General features: G+C 37.8%; 1 protein-coding gene across 3 annotated transcripts; it reads left to right on the top strand.

The window, feature by feature from the left end:
• The first annotated feature begins 641 nt into the window (after positions 1-641).
• LOC135732838 (RNA-binding protein Musashi homolog 1) lies at positions 642-27,275 on the top strand. Of its 3 annotated transcripts, none has more exons than XM_065251215.1 (14): positions 642-787; positions 1,282-1,322; positions 1,871-1,952; positions 2,066-2,150; positions 12,010-12,051; positions 12,378-12,470; positions 19,944-19,992; positions 20,832-20,914; positions 21,040-21,157; positions 21,950-22,030; positions 23,744-23,800; positions 23,927-23,986; positions 24,094-24,248; positions 24,341-27,275. In XM_065251215.1, exons 1-14 carry the CDS (start codon positions 720-722, stop codon positions 24,380-24,382), a joined length of 1,056 nt encoding a protein of 351 aa, XP_065107287.1. In that variant the 5' UTR covers positions 642-719; the 3' UTR covers positions 24,383-27,275. The 3 variants fall into 3 exon arrangements, with proteins under 3 accessions (XP_065107287.1, XP_065107286.1, XP_065107288.1); XM_065251214.1 differs by having other exon boundaries at positions 21,040-21,214; XM_065251216.1 differs by lacking the exon at positions 1,282-1,322 and having other exon boundaries at positions 652-787; positions 21,040-21,214.

Here is a 27,275-nt window from a genome sequence, read left to right as displayed (position 1 = left end):
CTGAGGAATAACAAATGGTTGTGGTCAGTCTGTCTGTCAGCCCCACCCACACATGCAAACTACCAATCACCTGGTCCGGACTTTCTGTCCATTCATGTCTGCTGAAATCAAGACCAATCACCAAACCGATCCTCCTGCTCGAGTACAGACACTGAGCCTCACTTGGTTAGCTTGATGGCACAAACAATAGACTCAATGTGAATCCCTCACTTAACTGTCTGAATGCACGTGCTTTCTATTTCCAGTCTCAGTCAGTAATCTGTACTGGTGATGTACTCAATGTTTACAGTCTTATTAGCATATACATATGCACGCATAAACTTCATCAGACACTTAGATTAAAACTCAAGAAGACTGGTGATTATTTCACCCTAAATATAGAAAACCAGAACAGATGTCAATTTACTCATCTGTTATATATCTCTTTAGTTTTAATACTTTTAATAAAGCATCAGTCTATCCAAACCATGTTTCCACTACTGTACAGCACATGAAAGCGCGCAGGCGGGGCGGGAACGAGGGGCGGGGCAGTCATCCATAGTCCCTGACAGAACCAGCGGAGGGCGTGGCCTAAGAGTGTGCGCAAACCACGCTCGGCCCCTCCTCCTCCAGACAGATCCTCCCTCCCTCCCTCCCCCATCCCCTCGGGCCACCCTCTCTCGAGCTGGAGACTCCTAGCTCCCCTTCGGCTCACAGTCCGGTAACAGAGGGACACTGGAATGGACACGGAAGGGAGTCAAAGCAGCCTGTCGTCGTCCTCCGCGCAGGACTCCCCGCACGACCCCTGGTAAAAGCTTCAGACCATCGCGAGATACACAAACATCTAAAACCTGAGAGTTTTGGAGAAGAGAGGCCACCAGAGACAAAAGAGACACGCGTGCGTCCCTTTGCCAAAGACGGTGAATGAAAACAGTGAACTCTTACTGTTACATTGTTTCCATTTTCCCTCTTTCAGGCAGGACGAGCTCTGTTACATTGTTGCGTTACGTTGTTTCCGTCGTGTTTTATTCTTACTTTGTATTTCGGAAAGCGGATGATCGTAGTGCAGTAAACTTGTTACTTTTCCGGAGAAATGAAATTCTGCGGCTGCTTTGAACATAACGGCGCTCCATTCATCCGTCACGCATCAACATGGCCGAAATTCACTTTCCACTTGATTCATTGTGATTGTTGTTTGTGTTACATGATTGTGTTGTGCCACGAATCCATAATCGGTAACGTTTCTCAAGACTTTCCAGATCTCTGACTCCGTGTGTGTGTGTGTGTTTTTCCATCTTTCAGCAAAATGTTCATCGGCGGCTTGAGTTGGCAGACGACACAAGGTGAGACACGCGCGAGCTTCTGTCCTGCGTGACAAACTCTCATCCCACCATTCAGTTGCATGCACGCTGACTTGCTTTTTAACTACAAGTGAGCCCACATCATCGCTTTTTATTCGCACACATGTCAGTTAGTTAGTTTGGGTCCATTTGGTTGTAGAAACAGAAAGCGATAGTTTGTGCATCGTGAAATCCAAGCACGCGTTTAGCGCAAATGAGCTTTACAGATTCATCATTTCGCCTCATATTTCTATATGAAGGTTTTCACGCGGACTAACAGAATTCAAATCACAGCAGACATAAAGTGACTTGAATAAGCTGACCGCAGGGGCGCGCGCGCTGGAGTACATTTGAATGCATGTGAACGCGCACTGTGGAAGAAGAGCACATGGACGTACATCAGTTGTTATTCAAATATATTTGCTTTCTAAAGAGCTGTTTAGGTGCAGAACATTCACAGATCTCACAGCTGAACCCAAGTGTTTTTTAAATATGATCTGTGACACTGAAGTGCTGTTATCATAATAGATGCGCATTGTTTTGTTTTCCAGAGGGGCTGAATGAGTACTTCTGTAAATTCGGAGAGGTGAAGGAGTGTATGGTGATGCGAGATCCGGTTACAAAGCGATCGAGGTGAGAGTGATAGTTATGCGCGCTCTCGCGCCACGCTACTGACGCGTTTGTTTGTTTCTTAGTAACCTCTATCTTTTTTCTAATGTGCGTGCACGTGTCTCTTCTTTGAACAGGGGGTTTGGATTTGTCACCTACATGGATCAGACTGGCGTGGATAACGTTTTGGCCCAGAACAGACACGAGCTGGATTCGAAAACAGTAAGTTTTATGCTGACCATCCCATAATAGACATGCATTATACAGCCAAACAAAAGCGTGACCCGCGCCGCGTCCCACCTGACCTGTGTCAAATTCTAGTAGTTCTTGCATTTTTAAGTATTATTGCGTGTCTGTGTTTTCTTCGTCTTTTTTTAAAGTTTTGTAACTCACATGTATGACGCGCGCGATCCGTGTCTCCGCCCACACCGCGGATGCGCGCCACATGAAAGCGTTTTTGCGCGCGCTCCATCACCAGGGCAACCGTGGGCGCGAGACGGGCACAAACTAGCATCATCATTTCAGCTCTAATGGGAAAGAGTTCTGTCTTGTATATGATGTAAAAGCAACGCTGAACTTTTATAAACTCTAATTATTAATAAATTTGAAGTATTCTTAATGAATACATTTGTTGTTAATCATAGAAATATTTCATGACATTGCAGTGGTCTTCTTCAAAACACTTTACAGTAAAGTTTTATCATGAAGTCTGTATATTATTCCGTTCATCATTTGATGGTTGTGAAGTCCTGTGAGTGGCTTCTTATGGTCACGTCTTACCTGTTTGTCCACTGGAACCACAAAATCACTATAAAATGACTTTTGGTGAATTCTTTTACAATGACATTTTACAACATCGTCTGGTTTGACCTTACAGGCTTGCTGTGATTTAGAGCTCCAGAAGGTTTTGTACCCTGGTTGAACTCAGTGCACACAGAGAGTAGCGTGATGTCTAATGGCTTTATTTGAATAAGCACCATGGTCATGTTTGAATATGTGAGTCCTACAGCGTCATTCATGGTTCTTTGTCAGAAACGTGCGGTTGTGTCAGACAAAACCAGCGCTAGTGATGGCCCAGACCTCCCCCTCATCTTTTTGTGTATTTGTTTATTGTAATATTTGATCTGTGTTATGGCCTGTTCATCCAGGTATTTGCCGGTCTTCACCTGTTCGCAGCTGGAAAGGTTGAGTAGATGTTTTCTTGAGGAAGGTTTTATAACCGCGCTGAGAGACTCGCCTGGCAACACTTTAAACACTGGGGCTTCTCGTGGGTTCAGTCGCCATGTGGGACTACGGTCACCATAACAACTTTGTTGGTTATCCGAGAGAGAGCACACAGTCTTAACCACAGACATTAATCGCTGAAGACATTCAGAGCTCCTTATTGTGTAGATGTGTAGAATATTATTTAGTGATGAAAGCTCAGAGTTTGAACTGGAGGCATCAGTATAACATTATACATAACGTCTAACATGTAAAAATTATTAAGCGATTGAAAATATGTTTGGATATGCACTTAGGACAAAATATCGGCCGGATTTTTAGTTGGATTGTATAAAGCTCATGTTCTATATACACAGAGTTTTTCTATGAGAAAGTAATTTGTATATTTTGTAAGGCTGCAACAACTAATCGATAAAATCGCTAATAATCGATTATTAACATTGTTATCAACAAATTAGTTGGTCTGTGAAATCACATGCTCCCGCACCACGCTTCCACTTCATATTGTACAGCACGAGCTGTTAATTAAAGTCAGGCGCTCTTTCTTCATACAACGCAAACTACACGTTTATCAGGGGCTTCTTCTCACCGCGTGAACAGCTTGTTTAAAAGCAAGGCAGCGTTGCCAGGTCTGGAGCCTTGGGTGGAGTTCTGAACTGTTTCTGCAGGTTGATGTTTTTCTGCGGGTTAGAGATGAACAGATTTGGTTTATTAGTTGTTGGTGTTTGGGATGTGATAATCATTGGGATGCTATTTGAATTTTTTTTAAATGGTCATTTGGCTGGTTTTGTTACGCAGATCTGGCAACCCTGACAGGACAATCACAGAAGCAAAATAACGCCAGTTAATAAAGGTTTAATTTCTTATAATGTCAGTGAGTTTGTTTAATTGTTGTTGGGTTGTCATAAAAATACTAATGAACCAGAAACTAAGCATCAGTTTTAAAGTAAGGGGAAAATCCAGGTTTTTATGTAACAACACATATATATATATCACTTATCATAATGGTTTCATTATTTAGTTAATAATGAATAATGTCAATACTCATCAAGGTCTAAAGTTTATTAATTTAAATGTCCTCAGCACATCCCTGAACACTCAATTTGTTTTGTTTATTTATATTTTGACATTTAAAGATGTTTTAATATTTAAAAGCTGCACAAACTTTTTTATTTAAGGCTTAAAATATTTACTTTTAAAAGAACACTTTTACACGTGAATACCCTAATTTAGTGCCTTATTTGGCTATAATAAGTGGAAAATCAAATTGTTTTTATTCCGATTAATCGGAAAAATAACCACCCGATTAATCGATTATGAAATAATCAGTAGTTGCATCCCTAACGTTTTGATGAAATGATATGAAGACAAACATTTTTAACAGTGTATTAAGCATCAAAGGTCAGGTTTAGTTTCATGCAACTAAATTTCATTTTTAGAGACTTGATGTTGATCTGTGTGACTTGTACAGTTGCATTTAAAAAATATATATATATATATATAAAGGAGATTTAAAGAACTCTGTGTAAGTGTATTGATGTTGTGTTACACAGGATGCATATAACCTGAAGCTGTGTTTTGTGTAAACATGAAGACTAGCTGTGCTCTGTGTTATAGTCTAAAGGCTAATCAGTGTGTTAATGATGTATTGATGACTTTGAATGGCTCTTTCGCATGCTATTTGAGCCTCTGTTGTGTTAATGTTTTCCTGGGGTCGCTGGAGGGGGGCGTTGCTTTGGGTTATTAGGTCACTCCATTGGGCTCTGAAAGGCTTCATGGGGAGGAATTCACAACAAGAGGAAGCAATTTTAATAGATAAGACTGTTGCCCAAACAACTCGTCAGTTTTTGCCCGTGTTTTGATATTTCTGCTGAAGAACGGAGAGCGGCGTGTAAAGCAGATGGCAGCAGACGCTGGGTTATTTGATGTGGTGATGGTGTAGAGAGCTGGAAAACTGTGCAGTAAACACGTGACGGTGAAGTCTCACGTTTGCCCTCCTCTTTCAACATCGTCTGAAGCGTCTTTGTGTTTCTCATGCTGCTTGTCTTGCGATCCATGCGGGGAAATGAAAAGAGGATATCGTGAGACAGATGGAGGGTTTGAGAGATGCTCCGGTGAAAACAGAAAGAATGTGCCGTGCTGAGAATGTTTTTTCATACTGAAAGACGAGAGAGAAAAGAAACTGGATAGTTTGGAAATGAGAGGTCAAATCTCATAAAAATACAGTTAAACTCAGAACAGACAGCGGCTGAACAAAGGGCTGTAAGTTAGTCAAGCATCAGGAGTTTAATGAAGCTTTTTCTACTGTTGTGTATTGTTTGTGTTATAAAGCTGTGTGTTTATCGCAAAGTAGTGTGTCAGCTTTAAAACAAGTTCAATTGATTATCACTGAAAATAAATCAAATCATGTTTAGAGTAATGCAGTGACAGTGAAGCAGCTTCAAGTGCACAAGATATTATAACTATATGAACTAATTGGTCTTTTCTAAATGTGTCATATTTTCATTGGGTCTACAGTTTTATTTAGATTGTCTTCAACTGCAACAAATGAAAAAATGTTCAGGAGTTATGATGATGATACAGTAGGGCTGCTCGATTATGATCATAAATCATATTATTTAACACGATTACTCATTGGCTTTAAAAACATGCATTTATTTAATTAAGTGTAGTATTAGACTACACGTGTCAAAGCAGTGGTGTCTTCAGAAGTGCCTTAAAAACACATCGATCCAGCAGCACAAGATTTATATTTTAATTGCACAATAATTGTTTTATCTTGAAAATTTTGTATTTGTAATTGTTTGATTAAAAAATGAAAATCAAATACAGCTCATTGCCCTATAACACAGGACATAACTTTGTTTATTGTGTGTGTTTTTAATGAGATCTGTTTTCTAAATATTTATTAAGGCTGTGGATGGGTTTGCTGTAGTTGTGATTGTTAGTTTAGTGTCTATAATTTAATGGGCGTCACTTGTTGGACACTTTACTGTATGTTTTCTTATTTATACAACACTAACGGCTACAGAGCCCATCTGAGCTTCATCTTCAGTCTGATAAAGACAAATATGAAGGCAGTAAATATTGCATTAAACAGTAATATGTGCAGTGTATGAGAAACCACATTTATAGATTTTGATGTAGACTTAAGAATTAAATAAAGTTTGTTGTTTTTGTAGTATTTGCATACTGATCTAAGAAAATGATTTTTAGCAGGAAATGATTCTGCTTAATAAACACAGCATTTGTGCTTCGTCAGATGTGCAATAATACAGAAACAATCTTTCTGTTCAGTCATTCCTTAAATTGCTTTTACAGTTTTCTTGCACATTCAGCTGTGTTATGATGGTTTAACTGTATATTCACATCAATCATACAGACGCTCAACACTGACAAACTCATAGATGTGTTTGTATTTAATGTATTTACATCTAATAATATTATACCATTAAACTCCAACTAATTCAGCTTTTTTAAAGATTTTAATATTTTAATAGAAAGTCAAACAGCCAGGTGTATGTCATCAAGTGTAAATCTGATGGTGTGTGTGTGTGTGTGTGTGTGTGTGTGTTTGTGTGTTTGTGTGTGTGTGTGTGTGTGTGTGTGTGTGAGTGAGTGTGTGTATGTGATAGTACACTATTGCTGTGTTAAGTGTTGATGTAGAGGTTCAGGGCTGCAGGCCGTACAGAGAAATTCCCATCTGTAATTGGTATGGATTGCCAAAGCAACTAATGGATAGAGGAAAATAAACTGGGTTGCATTTCCGAGGCTACATGAATACTCTGAGATTATTATCATCATTTCAGTCTGTACACACACACACACACACACACACACACACACACACACACACACACACACACACACACACACACACACACACACACACACACACACACACACACACACACACACACACACACACACACACACACACACACACACTCTGGTTTCCATGTTTTGTGGGGACATTCCATAGACGTAATGCATTTTATACCACACAAACTGTATATTCTATTCCCCTTACCTGCCCCATTCCCTAACCCCAACCATCACAAAAAACTTTCTGATATTTCACATTCTCAATAAACATCATTCTGTTTGATTATAAGCTTGTTTCCTCATGGGGACATCAAAATGTCCCCACAAGGTCACAAAACACTGGTATTCCTATCTTTGTGGGGACAATTGGTCCCCACAACGTGATAAATACCAGGTACACACACACACACACACACACACACACACATTCACACCTTGCTCTAAGTTTGTTGTTGTTTAGTCTCCATAATGATTCTGGTTTGTTAATATTGTTGTTGTTTTCTTCTGCGCTGTAGATGACCCAGACTCATAATCGCTCAGTTCTGACCTCTCCAGCAGCAAACATTCACAATAAATATTTTTCACTCTTTTATTAAGATACAAACAGAAAATACAGAATATGTACACAAAATTATAAACAAAAAAGTTTCATAAGTAAATGTCGTCTTCAGGCATCAGTCAGTATTTAGTGTTGACCTCTCTTGGCACTAAACACATCTTGAGCTTTTTTGAGGAGACTGAAGTTCTGAAGTTATTTGATTAGAATTAGAAATTAGGATTTAATTTCATTTAGGTTTAAGAGATCCGGCAGCTGCCTGCTATTGCTGAAGCATAAGGGGAATTTATCCTAAATACTTCACACTTCAGCTGATACATTTATACTGTTTTTAATACTATATACACATTTCTTGTATGTTCTGGTTGTATTCTAATAAAGAGACTGAGAAATAATTATATATGATCAATATACAATTGCAAAAACATCAAATCTAATGGTAGCATGGTGGCCTAAGACTTTTGCACAGTACTGTATTTAAATTTAAAATAACATAAATATTATTTAAATGCACCCAGCAAAGGTTTTCTCAATGCTATAATCTATATAAGGATCGCCATGAGTCTGTTTTAAATGAAAAATACAGTTCACAACAAAGTGTCAAGTAACAAAGAACATTCAGAGGTACAATAGAAAAATGGTTATAAAACAGTAAATCTGAAGAAAAGTTAGTCATGATTAGGGCTGTGACGGTTAGGATATTTTCTCACCGCGGTGAAGCATAAAAAAATCATGCGGTTATGCGGTTAACCGCACAACAGTAACCCCCAAAGCCCAAAAGCACAACCCCCCACCCCCGCAAAGCATCGGAAACGTCTTCTTATTTATTATTAAAACAACAAATTATATTAGCAATAACAACATAAAATAATATTTATTTCCATAGGTATAATATATATATATATATATAGCAATACATATATATATTTTTATATATAATATATATAATAATTATATAATTTTTTGTCATCGTTTATAACCCATTTTGTACAATACATTTCATACAATAGCAACCTGAAAAAAACTAGAAAGAACATGCCGAGCTTAACATTGTTTCTTGCAAGCAAAACCTTGATTCCAATTTCTTTAGACATTTTTAGAGTGTTTTTCGGGTAACACTCCGTGGATATAACGCACTCCTCCAAACGCAACGGGTTGAACGTTAAATAATTTATTGCACAATAAAATGGGTTACAAACAATGACAAAAACTGTTCCATAATTCATATTAAACTCAAAAGAAACGAAAATAAATACTATTTCATGTTACTATAGTTAATATGTTTAATTATAATTTTACAAAGCAGATACGAAACGAAATAACGTATTGCATCATCCCGTAAATAACTGCGCAAAACTTATGGATACTCCAATCAATGCTTTAAATTACTGCTGTCCATTTACATAATCAAGAAGATAATAAAACTTTTTTGATCCCGAGCTGGAGAAATTAGTTTACAGCATTAACGGGTCACGCGGTCAGTAAGCCCTCACCTGCCTGACTGATGTCTGGTACTTTGCTCCTCTCGCAAAAGTCTTGGAGATTTCCAACTGTCGTTGCTGGGCTGAAGTTTTATGCTTTACTAAAGGTATGTTTGGTGCTCCCAAGCCCGACAAACGCCACATGATAGTTAATCATCACAAGATGTGATTTTAGATAGTGGCATTTCCTCGCTACGATAGTCAGACATATAGGTCTACAGCCGACCGCGCTAGCCTTCAAAACTATAGTTGGCATGTTTGACCATTATAGTTTCAAATAATTATGCTATTATTATCAGTACCAACGCGCATTTCGTGCTGCCCGGTGACCTTCTTGCACCTGAATAATGTAATGCGCGTGGCTGTGAGATTTCCTTGCACTTGAGATTTTGTTATTCGCGCAGTGAGTGAGTTGGTACAGTTCCATGGCATGCAATAAATATCAGAGCACCTGGGCATGACGCGCTTAAATTAATGGCTTCATGTTTAAGAAGATTGCGCCCGTGACAGTAGGCTACTTGTGTGTATTTAAGTACTGAAACTAAGTAATTAAATAACAATTATAAGACATGCGCACATAATAAACCCCTATATATGTTTAATGCACCGTCCCTCCCCCTTGTGCGGAAAGCAGTTTTTTCTCTAGAACCCTTGAACACAGGATGAAAGACAGTAAATTATGATTAACAATGACTTTTGTGTATAGTTCATATCATACACCATATGACTTCTGTAACTTTCACCAGCAAAATAAAGAAAATATAAAAAAGTGCGGTGATGACGATGATGAACTCAGCACCGCGGTTGGCATCTCATTACTGCGGTGATGCGGTGACGCGGTTATCGTCACAGCCCTAGTCATGATATAATCTGCTTTGTTGCTGTATGAATGGAGCGGATCAGCAGCACAGAGGATGATGATGATGATGATGATGATGTTGTGTGTGATGGGTGAGTTACATCTGAACTTTAACATTCACTGTTTGTTTAGTATGAGCAGCAGTAATGTGAGGCTTTTATTGGTAGGATAGTCATGTACATTTGATCTGTTGCTTTTAATGTTAAAGTTCTGTGTGTGTGTAAACTGTAGTAATAGCAGACTGTATGTGTGAAGAAGAGTTGTGTAGTTTGCTTTGATGTGTTGCTCATTGTGTGGTGTTAAAGGTGTGTGTGTGTGTGTGTTTCATGAGGGGGTCGCCATCTCTCAATCCCATCTGTTTGGGGTTCATCTTTGTCCTCATAATTAATCAAAACAGAGGGGCTTCTCTCTCTCTTTCTCTCGCTCGCTCTCTCCTCTCTCTCTTTCTCTCCCTCCTCTCTCTCTTTCTCTCCTTCTCTCTTTCTCTCTCGCTCTCTCGCTCTCGTCTCAGATGATATTGGATGATAGGTTCAGCCTGAGGCCTGAAATGAGTTTTGTCTTTGAATGTTTGGAAAGAGATCCGCTCAGTAATCTTCAACAACACACACTTGTGTTTCTATCACTTTGTCTTTTCCTGAAAACCGCCTCTATAAAACTCTGGTTGTCTTCATATCTTCTTATGTTTAAAAGAACTTTATTTATTTGAAGAAACTTATTTTAAAGATTGATGTCATATTGTACTGTTTGTGCTATAGACATGAATGAATGATGCCGCAGATTGTGTGGATTAAAAAGAAGAGATGAGATTTTACTCTTACAACAGGAATATTATAGAGATTTATTCAGTAAACATCTCCCTAACATCTCAGAGCACTTTACATTGTCTCATGTCCACACGAAGAAGAGGCGTGGCATGACACAATCACAATCCAGCCAATCAAAAGAGTTTTTACTAAACTTTACAGATCCACATCCCTTGTGTTCTCATAAGTTCAGTGATCAGATGCTTTGCTTTTTAAGATGGGCGGAGCCAATGCAGAAATAGAAACTTATTAACAAGGAAAAGATATCTTTCATGGTGTGTCACATTTGGTTTGGACACATGGGTTTATTAAAACAGATACAATTGTTACAAACCTGTTGTGTTGACATGGTTGAGATTCTCCATGCTTACCCGTATACAAGTACAAATAATGTCATGTTAGGTCAACTTCTGGTTAAATGAAAGATGATCTTCCATCTTGACACGCTCCGTATCTCTTGTGCAGGTTGGGACGAGGTTTGACATCATAAGGTGACTATATGTGTAATGTGGTAGTGTAGTAATAAAACTGTAGACTGTGCTGGGATCAGTATTGTAGAGTCTGGCTGTACTGCACTAATAGATGCCTGCTGCCGGTGTAGATGGTGATGTCAGTGTTTAACAGCATGGCATGGGCTGATAGAAATGGTTTGTAGATTTAGGATGAAGTTAAAGTCATCTAGTGGGATTAGTCGTGTTCATGTAGATATCTAATGAATGTTGTTAAATAAATTTTAATCTGACTTAACTCTTCTAATGGAAAATCTCACTGACAGACCAAGAGGAATAGTTTAACGTGAACCTTTTTGAATAAATATGAAATATAAAAATGTAATATCTAGAAATCATCTCTCACTTACCAGTGATTTGTGTTTATTTGTATAATAATTACTATTCTTTTATAAAGTCATTGTTTTCAGAACTGATTGTTTCCTTTATTTGCCTTTTTCATGAAATGGATTTTGGTATAATATTTATAAACATAGGAACTATGAAGCTGCCGAACACAACAGAAATTTTGAAAACATGGCTAATGAAACCATAAAGCAGATTTAAAAGTTTCTTTGTGTTTCCTCACATGACGTCAGATGATCAGGTGACTTCACATAAACCTGTAACAAAAACTTTCCTTCTGTCCTGAACTATTTTTGCACCTAAATGTCAAATATTGTTACATTGTCATACAATTATTAAATAAATAATGAATAAATGTAATGACTGCATATTAACTTCTTAAAAAGATTACAGTATAGAATGAGATTTTATTTTATGGATAAGAAGTCAGATTTTCTTGAATAAATATTTGTTTATTCATGTCTCTCTTTCTCTCTCAGATCGACCCAAAAGTTGCTTTCCCACGCAGAGCTCAACCCAAGGTACGTTTTTTTTTCAGGTTTATTTGTGTGTATGTGTAGTTTTAAACATGACAAGTTCTGCGTGTGTAATTGGATAACATCACATCAACAGGATAACATCTGAGATCATATTATGTTGGTGACATATTAAACAAATAATGTTGGAATAATGCTTATGAAGGAATCGTGCATGTGTGTGTGAATTTATAACTGTTAGTGAAAACATTTTTATCATCATTTTTAATAACAGTTAAAAATCTTAACTGTTGACTTTTTGGCTAATATTAAATCTTTATTTTGTTGAATCCTGAAGTTCGATTGATTTTTCTCTTCTGTTCTGTTATCAGTTGGTGACAAGAACAAAGAAGATTTTTGTGGGAGGACTTTCAGTCAACACCACCATTGAAGATGTGAAGCAGTATTTTGATCAGTTTGGAAAAGTAAGTTGAAGTGTTTTTATTCTGCGTGGCGTGTTATAATCCCTTTCATCTATTTATAGTGTTAGCCTTTTGAGTTTAACACGATCATCATCTGTGTGAAGGTCAAAATGAGAGATTCTGTCGTGGTATATCTGTGATTGGTTAGTGTTTGTCAGGCGTCTTTTGATTGGATACTGATAATGTGTTATGTAAACATTGGCGCTCTCATGGTTGTGATGATAATAGAAATATGTTTATGTGGTTTAGTTTCATTTAATGGTCTGGGTGGATTAGGAGAACAAGCGTCACATTGTTCTGTGTTAGGAAAACTTTATTATTTCGATAAAATAAGAAAAAAATAGTTTTGTTTTTGGACACACAAACCATAATCTGTCTGCATGAAGAATCAGACATTTATAGTGAATGAGAGATTGTTTGACTCATTATTACTCATCAGGATGTGATTGGATCATGATGGTGGGCGTTACATATCAGAATGGTGACAGGTGATTGGAGTTGGTTGGAGGGGTTAAAATGATGATGGTGAGCAGAAAAGCGTAATAAAAAAAAATATATATATATATATTTAACATGCAATAATCAAATATGCACAATAAGACCATAACTAATTAACATAGGACAGGGATTAGCTTAAGCCAGGATTAGGCCTTAGTTTAATTAGGAAATATAACTAGTTTTAACAAACATGCCTTACTAAAAACATTACTTTTGTGCAGTTTGAGGCAAAACAAAGGGCACTGATGTATTTGAAGATATGTCAGTGCAAGTTGTTTTCAGTTTGTAGTGTACAGCTCTTACATTTATTTTAGTCTAGGACTAGTCTAATCCCTGTCCAGGAAACTGCCCCATAAAGTTTAATTTTGTGTCTTTACCTTTGGCTGATCATTTATTGTGATCAAGTAAATATATGTAAAAATAATTGTTTTTATAATTAACCTCACTGTAAAATCCCCTTAAAAATCCTACACTGCATAAACTCTTCTAAATCTCAAAGATAAATGAACATGAAATGCCAACAAGTCTTCCTTTTAGTTAAAAACACAAATCAGTGTTTAATTTCACATTTTACTCTGCAAGTTTAGTCCAATGAAAAGCATTCTGGGAACTACAAGTCCACCGTCTAGTTAGTTATGTTTACCAACATCATTAATGAACTACAAGTCCACTGTCTAGTTAGTTATGTTTACCAAAATCATTAATGTAGTTCAACCCAAAATTATTAAGTTAATTTCCTCCTTAAAAATTTAAGTGAATTATACATGATCAAATTAAGTTGAATTTACTCAATAATGCGTTCATTTAGAATGACATTTTTATATTATTTTAATTAAACTTAAAAAACTTAAACTTTTGGTCTAAAAAACAAGAATTCTAAATGTTTAATATAGTTTACTTATTTTAATTGGTTAATTCTACTAAGGCACATAATCATATATTTTTTACAGTGTACACTTCATGTGATAGTAATGATTATTCTGAGTCTGATGATTCCAGCAAAACATTTAACCAAAATCTTTTTTTTTTCCTCTACAAGGTTGTTTATTCCTAAAAAGAAAAAAAAAAAACACACTTTAAAAACACTTTTAATTTAATTCATAGTCACTGTTATATTTTACCGTGGTAAAAAGATGTGCCGGTGAATCTTAACTAATGTAATGTAACAGCTGCTGCCCCCCTCACACCCTCTTCAGCTTGTTTCCACGGTGACCTGCTGAGTCTTTTGTCTCCACACACACATCCTCAATGTGATACGGATGCTTGTGGGTTTTATTTTAATATGTAAATGTGTGTGTGTGGGTTCAGGGTTGTGATGATCACAAGTGAGCGTCCACACACTGTGCACCTGTTAGCCTTTGAACACCGAACAACATCAAAAATCACATTACACTTTACTCTTTTATTAATGTCCCTGGTATTATTGTCTACACTCTGTGCTTGTTTTTCTTTTTTTTTCTTACTTTATCACAATGTATTAACTTTTCTCTGATGTTGTGACAGAGACGCTGGGAGAGATTTTATAGACAATATAGACTTACTGTAGTATATGAGTGCAGATTATTTACACGTGTTAAAGTCTAAAGTAGCCTCAGTTAGATTTTGGTTTGTCAGGTGAAAATAAAATCTAGGTTTGTTTACAGAAGCAAAGTCTGTAATAATTTTTAAGTATTTTGTCTAAACTATGAGATCAGATCGAGACTCTGTGCTACAAAATAATGTTGTGAACACAATCTGTCTGTTCAAGCCGTCAGGGAAACTCTCTGTCCTTCATTGTCCTCATCTGTTAGCCACAGTCTAAAATGGTTGGAATATGATCGGCTTCACAAAAGACGAGTACAGAGAGTCCAAGGGCTCCACCCCACAACAATAGATATGATGAGAGAGAGAGAGAGAGAGAGAGAGAGAGAGAGAGAGAGAGAGAGAGAGAGAGAGAGAATGAATTTATTATCCAGTCAGCCATGATTGGAGTCGATTAGAGAGTTTCACTGGAGCTTTTGTCTGCTGTCCTGTTTTAAGAGAGAAAGGCAGATGAATAATAAAAGTTTGATCTGAAAGTGACATTTTGAGGCATTACGGCCGACTCAGTCTTCTCTTTTGCCACACAGAAATAAAACCCCTAATGTTGCATCTGAATGACTCTGATAGTAAATCATAAAAACGCACAGATTTTTTTATGCAGTCTGTCACTTCGTTTACATGAAAACACAAACTTTTGAAGATGGGTATAAAGTTAAAGTTCTTGTTGTCTTTGTGTAAACTACACAAACATGAATCTGTGATAATGGTGATGTCATTCAGTCTATAGACAATTTCATCGGACGAACTTGTGGTGATGGCATTACGCGTCTGGTCCAAACTTTACTTCCTTTGTTTGATGGTCTGACTAGTTGCTAAACTGAACTTTTGAACGAATACCTCATCGAAAATAACAAATGTTCTGGTTGTCATAGGTAATCTATGTGTTGTTTATTTTGCTTGTTATATAAATAAACTACTTTAAAGGTCCGTTCTTTCTGTGTTTTTGAAGCTTTGATTGTGTTTACAGTGCGCAATATAACATGTGTTCATGGTTCAAGTGTAAAAAAACTCAGTATTTTTCACATAATTGACTTATCTGTATAGCGCTGTTTTCACTGTCCTTAAAGCTCGGATAGGTAATGTTTGAGAGCTAGCAAAATTAGAAAATGGCACCTCTTCTAAGCTACACCCCCTCTCGTTAGCACTCCGTCCAAAGCTACGCCCCCACAAACATGAACGCGCATCCACAGTCGGAGTCAGCTGCAGGTCACAGGAAAACCGAGTATTTCAACACATTATAGGCATCAACCAAACGACTTCATGTCTCATTCACCTGTAACTCAACTGATTTACACCGACAGAGAATCTAATGTTAGCATTGGGCTAATACTAGCTACAAAAATAGCTATGTTGCCTAACGTAACATTTATCATGGAAATAACAAATCCCCCCGAAGCAAAACAAATTATTACCTGTTCAGCAGAAAGACCGCAACCTCGGCATCGCTTTTCAGGCCCTTCAGCTCCCTCAGTTGTCTCCACCGTTCAAATGCTCCACCGATGTTTACGCGAGTTTGTCCTCTGGCTTTATCCAGTACCTGTTTAGTTGCAGCCTTTTCTGCCTCAGATTTTCTTTTTCTAGGTTTTTTATTAGGGCGAGCAGTTACCAGCAAAGCTGGCAGTGGTAGTTTTGGCTGCTTTTTATCTTCCATTGTGCCGGTGCCGCAAACTCCTGCTTACTCGGTGTAGTGTTCAGGGTGACGATGACGTGATTAGTGCACGCAGGGCAGCGCGCGCAGTGGGGCTGGGCCACGAGACATGAAGGCATCTGATTGGTTCTTTACACACGCACCGAATGGCAGTGATTGGTCGGAGTTTTTACTGTCCTGCAGCTGCTACAGAGGTCTGATTGTTTTCATTCCGTTTTCTGAACACATAATGTATTGACTACTCTCAGGATAGAAGGACCATTTCACCCAGTATAATAAAAAATGTATCTGAACAGGATTACCTATGCTAGCTTTAAATTGTCTGATGTCTTCTTTCATCTATGAAGTCCCTCCTTCAGAAATACGTATCGAGTTCTGATTGTGTAGTTTGTTTAGTGTGTTGTGATTGTGTAGTTTGTTTAGTGTGTTGTGATTGGATAGCAACTTAGCTTGCTGTTAGCTTAGCTGGCGACTGACGTATTCCTGTGGGCGGAGTTTAGTCAAAAAACTGTTCTAGTGACATCATTAAAGCAGGAAGTAGAGGACTGTAGTCCAAACCGGCCATTCGCTGTAGGCTTTGAAAGAGGAATTCTGTTAAAGAAAATATATCGCCTGCCAGTGAACTTTGACCTTTATCATTTTACAGGTATTAATTATGCTATAACAGCAACATTACACACTAACTAGGGTTTAAAAAAAATGGGATCAGAAAGAACATGACCTTTAAAAGGACTTGGTTGTTATTTATTGTAAGCAGAGTTTATTGTAAGTTACTTGTGTTCCAGTAAGCTGCTTGTTTATGTTTATACAATTTTTGTGTTTTATAGTCCAGTGTCAAATTGTAATGAATCTACCTCATTGACCGTTCAATTGATTCTTTGTATTTATCGCTCTGTAGAAGAATGCATATGTGTGCAGACGTGTTGTGTTTCTTTACAAAGTGACATCGCCATCTACTGGCCTGCCACGCATTATACAGCGTTTTAGTTGTCTTCATATATTAATGTGAACACAGATCTTGATTGACAGTGTTGACATTTTTCAAATGCGCAAAGGAAAATCTTTTCTGCATGGTTGTTGTGTGAAAGCCAAAATAAGTCCACTGTGCTTGTCTTTAAAAAAGTTTTCTGAAATGTCATCATTGCTCTTCCATACATTCCCATTTGAAGAAAGTGTACTTGTGTAATTCAGTTATTTAGTTTTTACACAATACATCAGTGCTGGTCTGAACGAAAAATATAACATTTAGATACACTATGGTTTCCTTCTCCAGTGTCTGTGGGATTTTTATTTGGTTTTGTTAACAGCACATCTCTATGTATTAAGATCAAGCTGAATGTTGATTATTATATCCTTATATTCAGTCATTAAATGTTGTCAGTAAGTCACAGATACAATACTGACCGCAGCTGTTGGATCTTGAATCTGCAGTGTCTCTGTTTTTTGGGAGATGGGGGCAGATCTGAGCCGATTTCAATGGGAGGGGGCAGAAGAAGGTTCTAGTTAAATGTCAGAGAGTAAATGTGTGTGTTTGACAGCGACCCATCCAGGCTAAGAGTCTCTGACCTTTCCCATGGTCATTTAACCAGGTGCCACCAACCCGTGACCCTCCTGTCAGCTGGTGTCGTCCTGCCCAAACCTCTGTTGTTGTGTTGTTGAAAATGACGAAGCGTCAGTCTGGAGTTTAGTCACACAGGTTATGTTAAAGATTGTGTTGAGCTTCTTCAGATGGGTGATGAATTTAGCCAAATTTCAACCATGATCCAGTCTTTATAAACAAACAGACACTGCAGGACTGTGCTTGTTTCAGAAATGACCCATAGGATGCCATGTATTACTCTGATTACCACAGTTATGTTGTCAAGTACAACACAAAAAACATTTCAAATGTAATGGAGGTATTATTCACAGCTGTTGAATGATATTGCATTGCTGCTTTCTGTGCAAAACTTCATGTGAAGATGCTGGAGTGTTGCTATACAGTTTGCTATAGTGATTTTATAATGCATCAGGTATTTAAAACCTGGAGTATAGTTTGTATATTTGTAAGCATATGTGAGCATACACGCACAGTAAAAAATTGAGCATTGTGCGTACAGTATGCATGTACTATTCTGATGAAGAAATTTGAGTCACGTGCACTGTACACGGACCGCCTGTGTATGAGTAAAAACTGAACTATACTTCAAGCTTAAGTCTAAGTTTCTCTCTCTCTTTCTTTCTGTCTCTCTCTCTCTCTCTCTCTCTCTCTCTCTCTCTGTTCTGTTCATAAAGGGAAAAGTTGGAGGGGGCAATTCCTCTAATTGAAATTCAGAGTCTCTATGGGAACGGTAAACTTTAGAGAGGGTTTGAAAGGGGGCAGAGGGTTTTTGAAAAGACCCCAAACTGTGTTAAGAGAGAAGAGAATGGAGAGAAGGAGAGCATGGATATTAATGTTTGTTTAATGAAACTTCTCTCAAACTATGAACACAGAAAACCTGGAAATATCAGAAAAGTGTTTAAACTCTCATTGAATTTCAAAAAGACCTTTTTACTCTTGAGTTTCTTAAGGTGGTGGTTCTCAAACTTTATACATTTTAGTTTTACAATGTTTTATGTGATACATTTTCTGTGGGGGGGCCACAAAGGGATGCACCGTACACAAGGGGGGCCGCATGCCGAAAAAGTTTGAGAACGTTAAGGAAATCATCTGTGTGGTGGTGGTTGAAAGATTAGTATTATTTTTTATTGTTGTTGTTCTTGTCGTTTCAAGAACCCAGCACCCAACACATTGATCTACAGCAGTGGTTAACTAGTTCTTGATTAGCTGCATTTCCAGTACCATTCAACTTGCGCAAATTGACATTGCGATTGATAATACAGCCATTGAAATTGACGTGTTTCCATTGGCCATATTTTCATTTCGCAATCTCAGTTGCACAATTTGAATGGTAATGGAAACGCAGCTACTGGTGGTGGTTAGGGTTTAGATTACTGATTGAGTCACAGACTGCAACGACAAACATCTCTGCATTTAAATAAACAAATATAGTCAGCAATAGTTAGAATATTAAATAGCAAACTAAATGAGATGTAGCATTTTAAAGAGATTAAACTCATAAACTCTTAAATCTTGTTGATAATATGACAGACAAGTTAAACTCACATCACTTGATAAGAAACACACTGTTTAGCTCGGTGTCATAAAGACATATTTCACTTGTGTTATTGTGCAGTTACACAATTCAAGTCATTGAAGTGTTTATTGTCATTGCATTATATGTACACACATAGACACGAAATAAATGTTTTGTCTCACAGGGCTACAGTTTCATGTATTGTTAAAAACATATTTCAATGCAGTCTGTAATGTCAATAATGCATACTCTGGGTCTTTTAGGCTAATATTAAATTATTACATCTCTCTCATGTTTGATTTTAGGGTTAAGGTCAGGAGATTTTATTCACTCATTATCACTTGATGTCCAGTCTGACAAACTGTAGCAAAGTGTTTATGATCCACTGGAGTAAATATAATGATATGAACTTAACATCTCAGAGAGGAACCTGATAGACTGCAGAAGCTTCATGTGTGATCCTCCATCATGATTTCTCCTCTTTAATCTCTCTCCTTCCTCCTCCTCCCCCCCGCTCGGCCGCTCCATCTGCTCCTCTTGTGTTCCTCAGGAGCTTCACAATGAAGCCTCATGCTGTGTAATGGCTTTGAGTGCCTCATCTCACTCTTTTGTGTGTGTGTGTTTTGTCTGCAGGTTGATGACGCAATGCTAATGTTTGACAAAACCACCAACAGGCACAGAGGTACAGCAGTGCTGAGACGCTACACACACACACACACTGACGCACATGCACGCGCGCGCACACGCACACACACACACACACACACACACACACACACACACACACACACACACAGAAACGGCTGAAAAAATTATTTTAGTTTTATATTTTTTCTGCTCCAATAAAAGGCATAAGTGGTGATAATGTAGGCGAGTAAGGGAGATATGGTGTGGGTAAGCTAGTTAGTAGTTCAGAAGTTAAACCATCTTCCACCTGGCCAAGAAATCTCAGAATAAAAGCATGTGGGCGGAGCTTGTGGTTTTGTCTAAGAGAGTGACAGATGAGGAGGCGTAACTTTAAAGAAAGGGTTGTCGTGAGCCAGGTGAGCTCAGCAGGTGAGAGGAATTATCTTCAGATAGCTTTAAACAAACCTCTATACAGAGATGAACAGAAGAAATGAATAAAGACGGAAGTCATGGATTCTATTGAACACACGTCAAACAAACAACATGTTCAGAAGTAAATGAATGCTGCTGGATATAAGATTATATATTTATCTAAAGCACTGATATATATATATACATATTGTGTTCTTGTGTTTACCGGACTAAAGTGTTTTGTGAATTTAGATGAGTGTGTGTGTGTGTGTGTGTGTGTGTGTGTGTGTGTGTGTGTGTGTGTGTGTGTGTGTGTGTGTGTGTGTGTATCACAGACCTGCTCCCGATGTTGAACAAATGTTGATTCGAAAAATGAAACTAAATATTGATTCTTGGCATAAGAATATCATTGAAGTACACTGAGATAATTCATAATAATACTGTATCATATACATTCACCATCTGTGTGTGTTTGCTCTCCAGGGTTTGGCTTTGTGACCTTTGAGAATGAAGATGTTGTTGAGAAGGTCTGTGAGATTCACTTCCATGAGATTAACAACAAGATGGTGAGTGTCCTTCACTAGAAACAAAGAAGAGAAAGAGATTATACACTTAAAACACTTTACCGATTGTTGCTGTTCTGTTTTTGTGTTAGGGGATTTATTGCCTTTTGTTTTTTTTGTTTTTGAAGGTCGAGTGTAAAAAAGCACAGCCGAAGGAAGTGATGTCACCCACAGGGACGGCACGCGGTCGCTCCAGGGTGATGCCCTATGGGATGGATGCCTTCATGCTGGGAATTGGGATGCTGGGTAAGGCTGATGTTCACCCTTCAAGTGGATGTGGCCTGATTCAGGGCTTTTTTCACGGTGAATTTATATCCTGTGTTTTATTGTGTGGTCTCATGATTATGATTATTTTAATGCTCCTGATTGGGTCAAAGATCACTTCTATCAAAACATATCTGTGTTTCTTCTGAGGTCTCGTTTGATTACAGTCAGCACATGTGTGTCGAATCATGCAGAATGTGCATTCAGAGGATCACAGATTTAAAATCTAAGATTTGAAAATAATTTATCATCATCAAAGGCGTCTCACATCAAACTCAACATGATTGAAGTGCTTTATTTCTGACAGATGTGTGTTTGCTGCCCCCTGCTGTTCACTACAAACAACTACAGCTCGAGCTTCTGAAGTTACATTTTAATAAATCTTTAATCAGGAATTGTAACTTTCTTTTTTTTTGGATAATATACTTTTATTCTAAAAAGACAACCAATTATCTCAGTCGCACAAGCATTGTGTTAAACAACTGTGACAGTAAATGCAAAATAAACAGAAAGAAGAGAATTGAGCACAATAAACATTACCATTATGAATTCATAGCTCGGTGTTAAATGCTCTCAATAATTTATTTATCAGACGCTGGATAAAAGCGTTTAAATAAATAAATGTAAATGAAATGATGTTATCATGTTTAATTCATCTTCATCGCTTAACCAGTTTAACTGAAACCTGAAATGACAAAATCTCCAAACACTTTATTGTTATGTTTAATATCCCACAGCCCTGTGATGTCAGTACGTGTCTGTCTTTATTCTCAGGTTACCCAGGGTTCCAGACGGCCACATACACCAGCCGCGGATACACCGGATTAACTCCAGGATACACTTATCAGTTCCCAGGTGAGCACGGCATGAAAACTCTTTCATCTCTTTCGTTCAGTCTGTGGCTTCACAGTCCTGTTGTACACAATCTAGAGAGCCGGTCACTAATAACAGTGACTAAAGTGCCAGGTTTACTGTTATTCACATCTGTCTCGCGTGTGCATGCGTCAGTACAGCTTTCAAAGTATAGTCAACTGTGGATACGCGTGTTCGACACATAAGCAGTAAAAATGATTTCTTATTCAAATGATTAGATTACCAGGCCACCAGGACAACACTGATTCACATCATTTACAGGACAGATGAAGAAAAGTAGATGATCCACCTTTAAAAACAAAGTGTAAACAAACAACAAGAAAACAAAGAACAGAGATCAAACATTATGATGAAGAAAGCGCTCCTTACTTAGCGATGATGTGTGCATCTATTCCCATTGTGCAGTTATTTATAAACAGGGTTTCCACTGGTCATGGAATTACTGGAATATCATGGAAGTTTATAAGGCCTTTTCCAGACATTGAAATTTGATCATTTTGTCCAAGTCATGGAATATTAGGATTTTTGTTGGATGCTTTAAATTGTAGTTTCCATTTATCCAAATGTAATCCGCTTGTTAACTTGTGAAGTAAGGAATACCATTTCAAGGTCCAAGCCTCCGTTGACTACGATTTAAACGGCTGTTTATTCATTTCACGCATTTAAGCTAAACGTACGGTGTTACACTACATTATCTAGGCTCATGGCATCCCAGACATAGGTCATGGAAATTCAGCTTTTAATTTAGGATATTTGACTTAAGTACTATTCGCACAGGATTACTATTATCTGGGAACTTTAACCCACCCTATATCTGAGTTTTGTGTGGCCCGTTCGCACGAGGATAAGCATAGCCTGTGATTTTTTTCTCTCTGTAAAGTATGTGTTGGTGCAAAAACACCAGCAAGAGCACAGCCTTGAAAAAATGATATACAATCTCACAAAATGACAGAGATGCTGATTCGCTCAGGATAAATATTATCACCGGACCTCAATGTTCGGCAAAATATGGTAGGTCATTTGCGGGAGAATTTTTACTTTACAAATTACACACAGAATTAAGATCACAGACTACCTCCACATTTATTACAAACTACAAGAGGTTACCAGGTAATACAAATCTGGAGTGAATGGGTCTTTAGAGTGGGAACCCTCTTTATAGCGGCGTCACGTCTTAGTTTTCTCGCGCATGCACCGCTGTATGCTTTACGTCCATGCGGTCTCAAAAAGTGGGCTGCACGAGAACTGGGTGTGCAGACGACCGCGGACCCTCCTGGCCCGAGTATACTTTAGCCTTGAACTGATTGGCCATACCTGTGGATTTAGTTAATCTCATCTAATGTTTATGTGTGTGATTTCACTCAGCGTCTGTACTAACCCGTGTCAGTTCCCATGAGTTTAACATTGTCTTTCACATCTTAAGATCAGAAGTTAATAACATCCTTCTGTCTTTCTTCTCTTCCTCCTGCTTTTGGTTTTCTGTGTTTTCTTTCTTCACTTTTTCTTCTCCTGTGTAGCAGCTTCAGGCGGCTGTAAGTTTCTTCCCTGTGTGTATCTGTGGACATACATCATGTGACTTAAAGACTCTTTCTTTCATGTGTATGTCCGTGTGTTTGTGTAGATAGGACTACATGTGGAAAGAAACGCTCTGTGTGTGAATTTGTCTTCACAATTCGCTGTTTTCATTCTTTGTAGAATTCCATTTAGAGCGAACGCCTCTGCTGACGTCCTCACATCCACCTGAGATCACAGGTCAGTCAGTCGTTCATCTGAGCTCTGAACATACAAACATACACAAATCATTTAAAAAACAGCAATCACATAGCAGTGTTTATTAAAAAAGCTCAAATAAATAGATATGATTTGTGTGCCCCGCAGCCATTCCACTGACGGCATACGGACCAATGGCAGCGGCCGCAGCTGCATCGCTGGTCAGAGGTACGAATTCATCGATGTCACATGACATCACTTTAGACATAAACTGCGTTAGTCTAGCAGATTTTTTTCTCTGTCATGTAAAAGTGTCTTGTTTATGTTTGACATAGGCTCCACCCCCTCACGTCCCACTGGCTTCCTGGGCACCAGCAGCCCCGGGCCAATGGCAGAGCTGTATGCAGCAGCCAATCAGGATTCAGGTGTCGGCAGCTATATCAGTGCAGCAAGCCCCGCCCCAACTTCAGGGTTTGGGCATGGACTTGGGGTATGTAGAAACAGATAAACCAAAGTCAAACCAAAGACTTTAAATATATATATTTATATATTTATATATTTATTTTGTTTCTTTCCATCAAGGGTCCATTGATTGCGACGGCCTTTACCAACGGCTACCATTGAGTGCCCTTAACTCGGATGTGTCGCCATGACGACGTGATGATGATGTAATGTGCTCATGAGCATCTGCAGTCTCTCACATTTCATTTTCTCTACTAACATCACCATCGGTTTCCCTCACACTCGTGCACGTATGCTGTTTCTTCAGTCAGGCGTTTCTGATGTGCTCTTGTCTGGCTTTTGAAACAAAAGATGAAGAAAAATTGTCACATTAATACCGTTTCGATTGTACACGGGGAAACATGCAAGGGATTTTATACCCCCAGAGTTTTTATTTGATGAGTTTTCTCTTGTTTTTTCTGAATGTGTTTTTATGTTTTTACTGTACTAATGCTGTAATGTATGGAGTGAGGGAGAGAGAGAGAGAGAGAGCGAGCAGATCTCTTAATGTTTAAGCATTAAGTTTCCTAACTAATCTAAATAACCACGAACAAATACTAAGGAATCAAATACACTAAACGACAGGACTGAAATGTATATTTTGTTAGGTTTTTAAATAACAACATTGGTAATATTATTATAAACTGAATGAGGTTTATATTTGTTTTGTTAAAGTGGTTTTTACAATGATCTTGAATGATGAAATGATCAGAAGTCATTCATAAAGTCATTCATATGTATACAGTTTTATGTGTTAATGACTTTCTGAATGATCTACAGTTGTGTTTCATGATTTCGGCTCACTGTTTGTCTGTAGATACTGTACATATTGCATGGATTTTGGGAGGGGTCGTTGAACGTTGGGGGGGGATTGAGGGGTCATTTATTGGTTTTTATCAGACAAAAACTTTCTTCACATTGAATCGTCTTTTTCTGACACTATTTTCACCATTGGTCTGTTCCAAAACCTTGTGAGCTAAGCTTTAAACTCAATGTAATTTTGTATTTTAAAGACTTCATGATATCATAATTGACTTTTCAGATTTTTTAATGGAATATTGCAGTGTTTATTATAAAAAATTGATCTGTGTGGGTCATAATGTTTCCTATTCATGTGCCCTCATAAATTTTAATCAAAATCTGAAAGTTGACTTCCATCCACTTGTGGCAATCCTACTCTAATGACATCAGCTAGACAGCTTGGGCGGAGCTTCTGTTAACCCCGCCCCTGCCAACTGTTTGTGTTTACAGAAGTAAAATTGGTGGCAAATTCCTGTTCACGGGGACTTTAAAGTACCTACTTTCTGCAAAATTCAAAAACAGATACTTAATGTTAACTTTCCAGAGAAGGTAATCCCATAATGCACTGCGATAAGGTAAAATGGTATATTATTTCAAAATTATTGCTAATAAAAAGTTTGTCACAGTAAAAAAAGTGCGGTTTGTGTAAAAGATTAGAAATCAATCAAGTTTAATTTGGGTGTTAAACTAATAGATCACAAGGTTTTGGAACAAAGAGATGAATAACTCTTATAAATGAACTGTTTTGAGTTTTAAATGTGTGCATTAAAGTGTGTTTGTTACTTGATGCATGTGATACAAAATACAATGTATAGAAAGTATTTTGTAGAATTAAGATGACAAGCAGTTCATTTCTTTCTGGACTCATGAGCTCACAATCTTCCTACATTTATAATCTGTACGCAGGATTTGATATTTTCTTCTTTCATTGTACAGAGTACTTTAGTTTTCAGGATTTCATATGAATGCCCGTGCTTGTGAAAACTGTGTTTTTAATGTTTGCTATCATTTATGAGGCGATTACGCACATCAGAGAAAAATCTGCTTGTGTTAACCTAAAAGAACAAAGGATTTCTCCCTTTTATTTGGGAAAAAAACAGGCGACACTGAAATTAATTTGTGTAGCCTCAGTGGAGGTGACGGCTGCTAGGGATCTCCTCATGCTGTTTGGACATATATATTATATATATAATGTGTTGCGTGATGTACTGCTATTGTAAATTCTCTCTTTCCCTCGCTCTCATTTTTAATTTTTTTGATGGTACAATGCTGTTTAAAAAGAAATGAAGGACAGATTTACAAAGCAATGTAGTCGGAGCGCTGTTACATCTCATTTCTGGTCCTGTTTTTGTCTTTTCTGGTGTTTTTTGTGTACATGCGTGCTCGTGTTAGGAGGCGAGTGCGTTTTGTAATGTACACGTGTCAGTGTGCATCCATATTTTGAGAGTTTTTCATGTTTGTACAGATGTGTAGACTGAAGTATGGATGTACAGATGATAAGTTTACATGCATTTAACTGCCACCTGTTAAACTGTCTCATCTTTGTCATTGATGGAGATATTACTGCTCTAATAGAGGCCTTCAGATAACATCCATGAGTTCATTTCACTCTCATGACACTCAAAACGTTTAAGAGCAAAGTTTTGCATTTGCTAATTTGGTGTGATTTGTATGTTTCTATAGATTTGAATGTGCAGTCTTCCATTAGACACGTGTAGCCTCTTTTTAAAGCGGTGGTCACCTCGAAAAAACCAAACCTCTCCGACCGACAGGGACATCTCACGAAACTACTGCGCGGCACACACTGTAACTATTTAAACAACGAAAGCAATAAGTTATTTTATAAACTCGAGTAATAACCAATGCTGTTCACGGTGGTACTAATATGATGGCGATTGTGGCATTAATAATTATTTTTCAGAAAAGAAGCTATATTTTTCAAGACCCGTTTTAAGCCCTTGAGAGTTTGTCAGATTTTTACAGTGAATCATGTTATGATGTCTGTTTGGATGTTTTGTAAAAGGGGCGGGGATTTGGGATCAGTAACAGAACTGGAAAGCATCAGTGGGCGGCGCTTTGGAGAAATGCGTCAACACTGTGACCTGATGCTCAAACTCACTGATCCGCTCTTCCCTTTACTGTATTTTTTTATTTTACACCTCTGGAAATTTTCAAATTAAAAGATCCTAATAAATTATTTTAAAACATTCCAGTC

Source organism: Paramisgurnus dabryanus, chromosome 5 (assembly GCF_030506205.2).
Source record: "Paramisgurnus dabryanus chromosome 5, PD_genome_1.1, whole genome shotgun sequence".
NCBI classification, from domain to species: domain Eukaryota; kingdom Metazoa; phylum Chordata; class Actinopteri; order Cypriniformes; family Cobitidae; genus Paramisgurnus; species Paramisgurnus dabryanus.
This window is presented reverse-complemented; position numbering and strand designations above follow the sequence as displayed.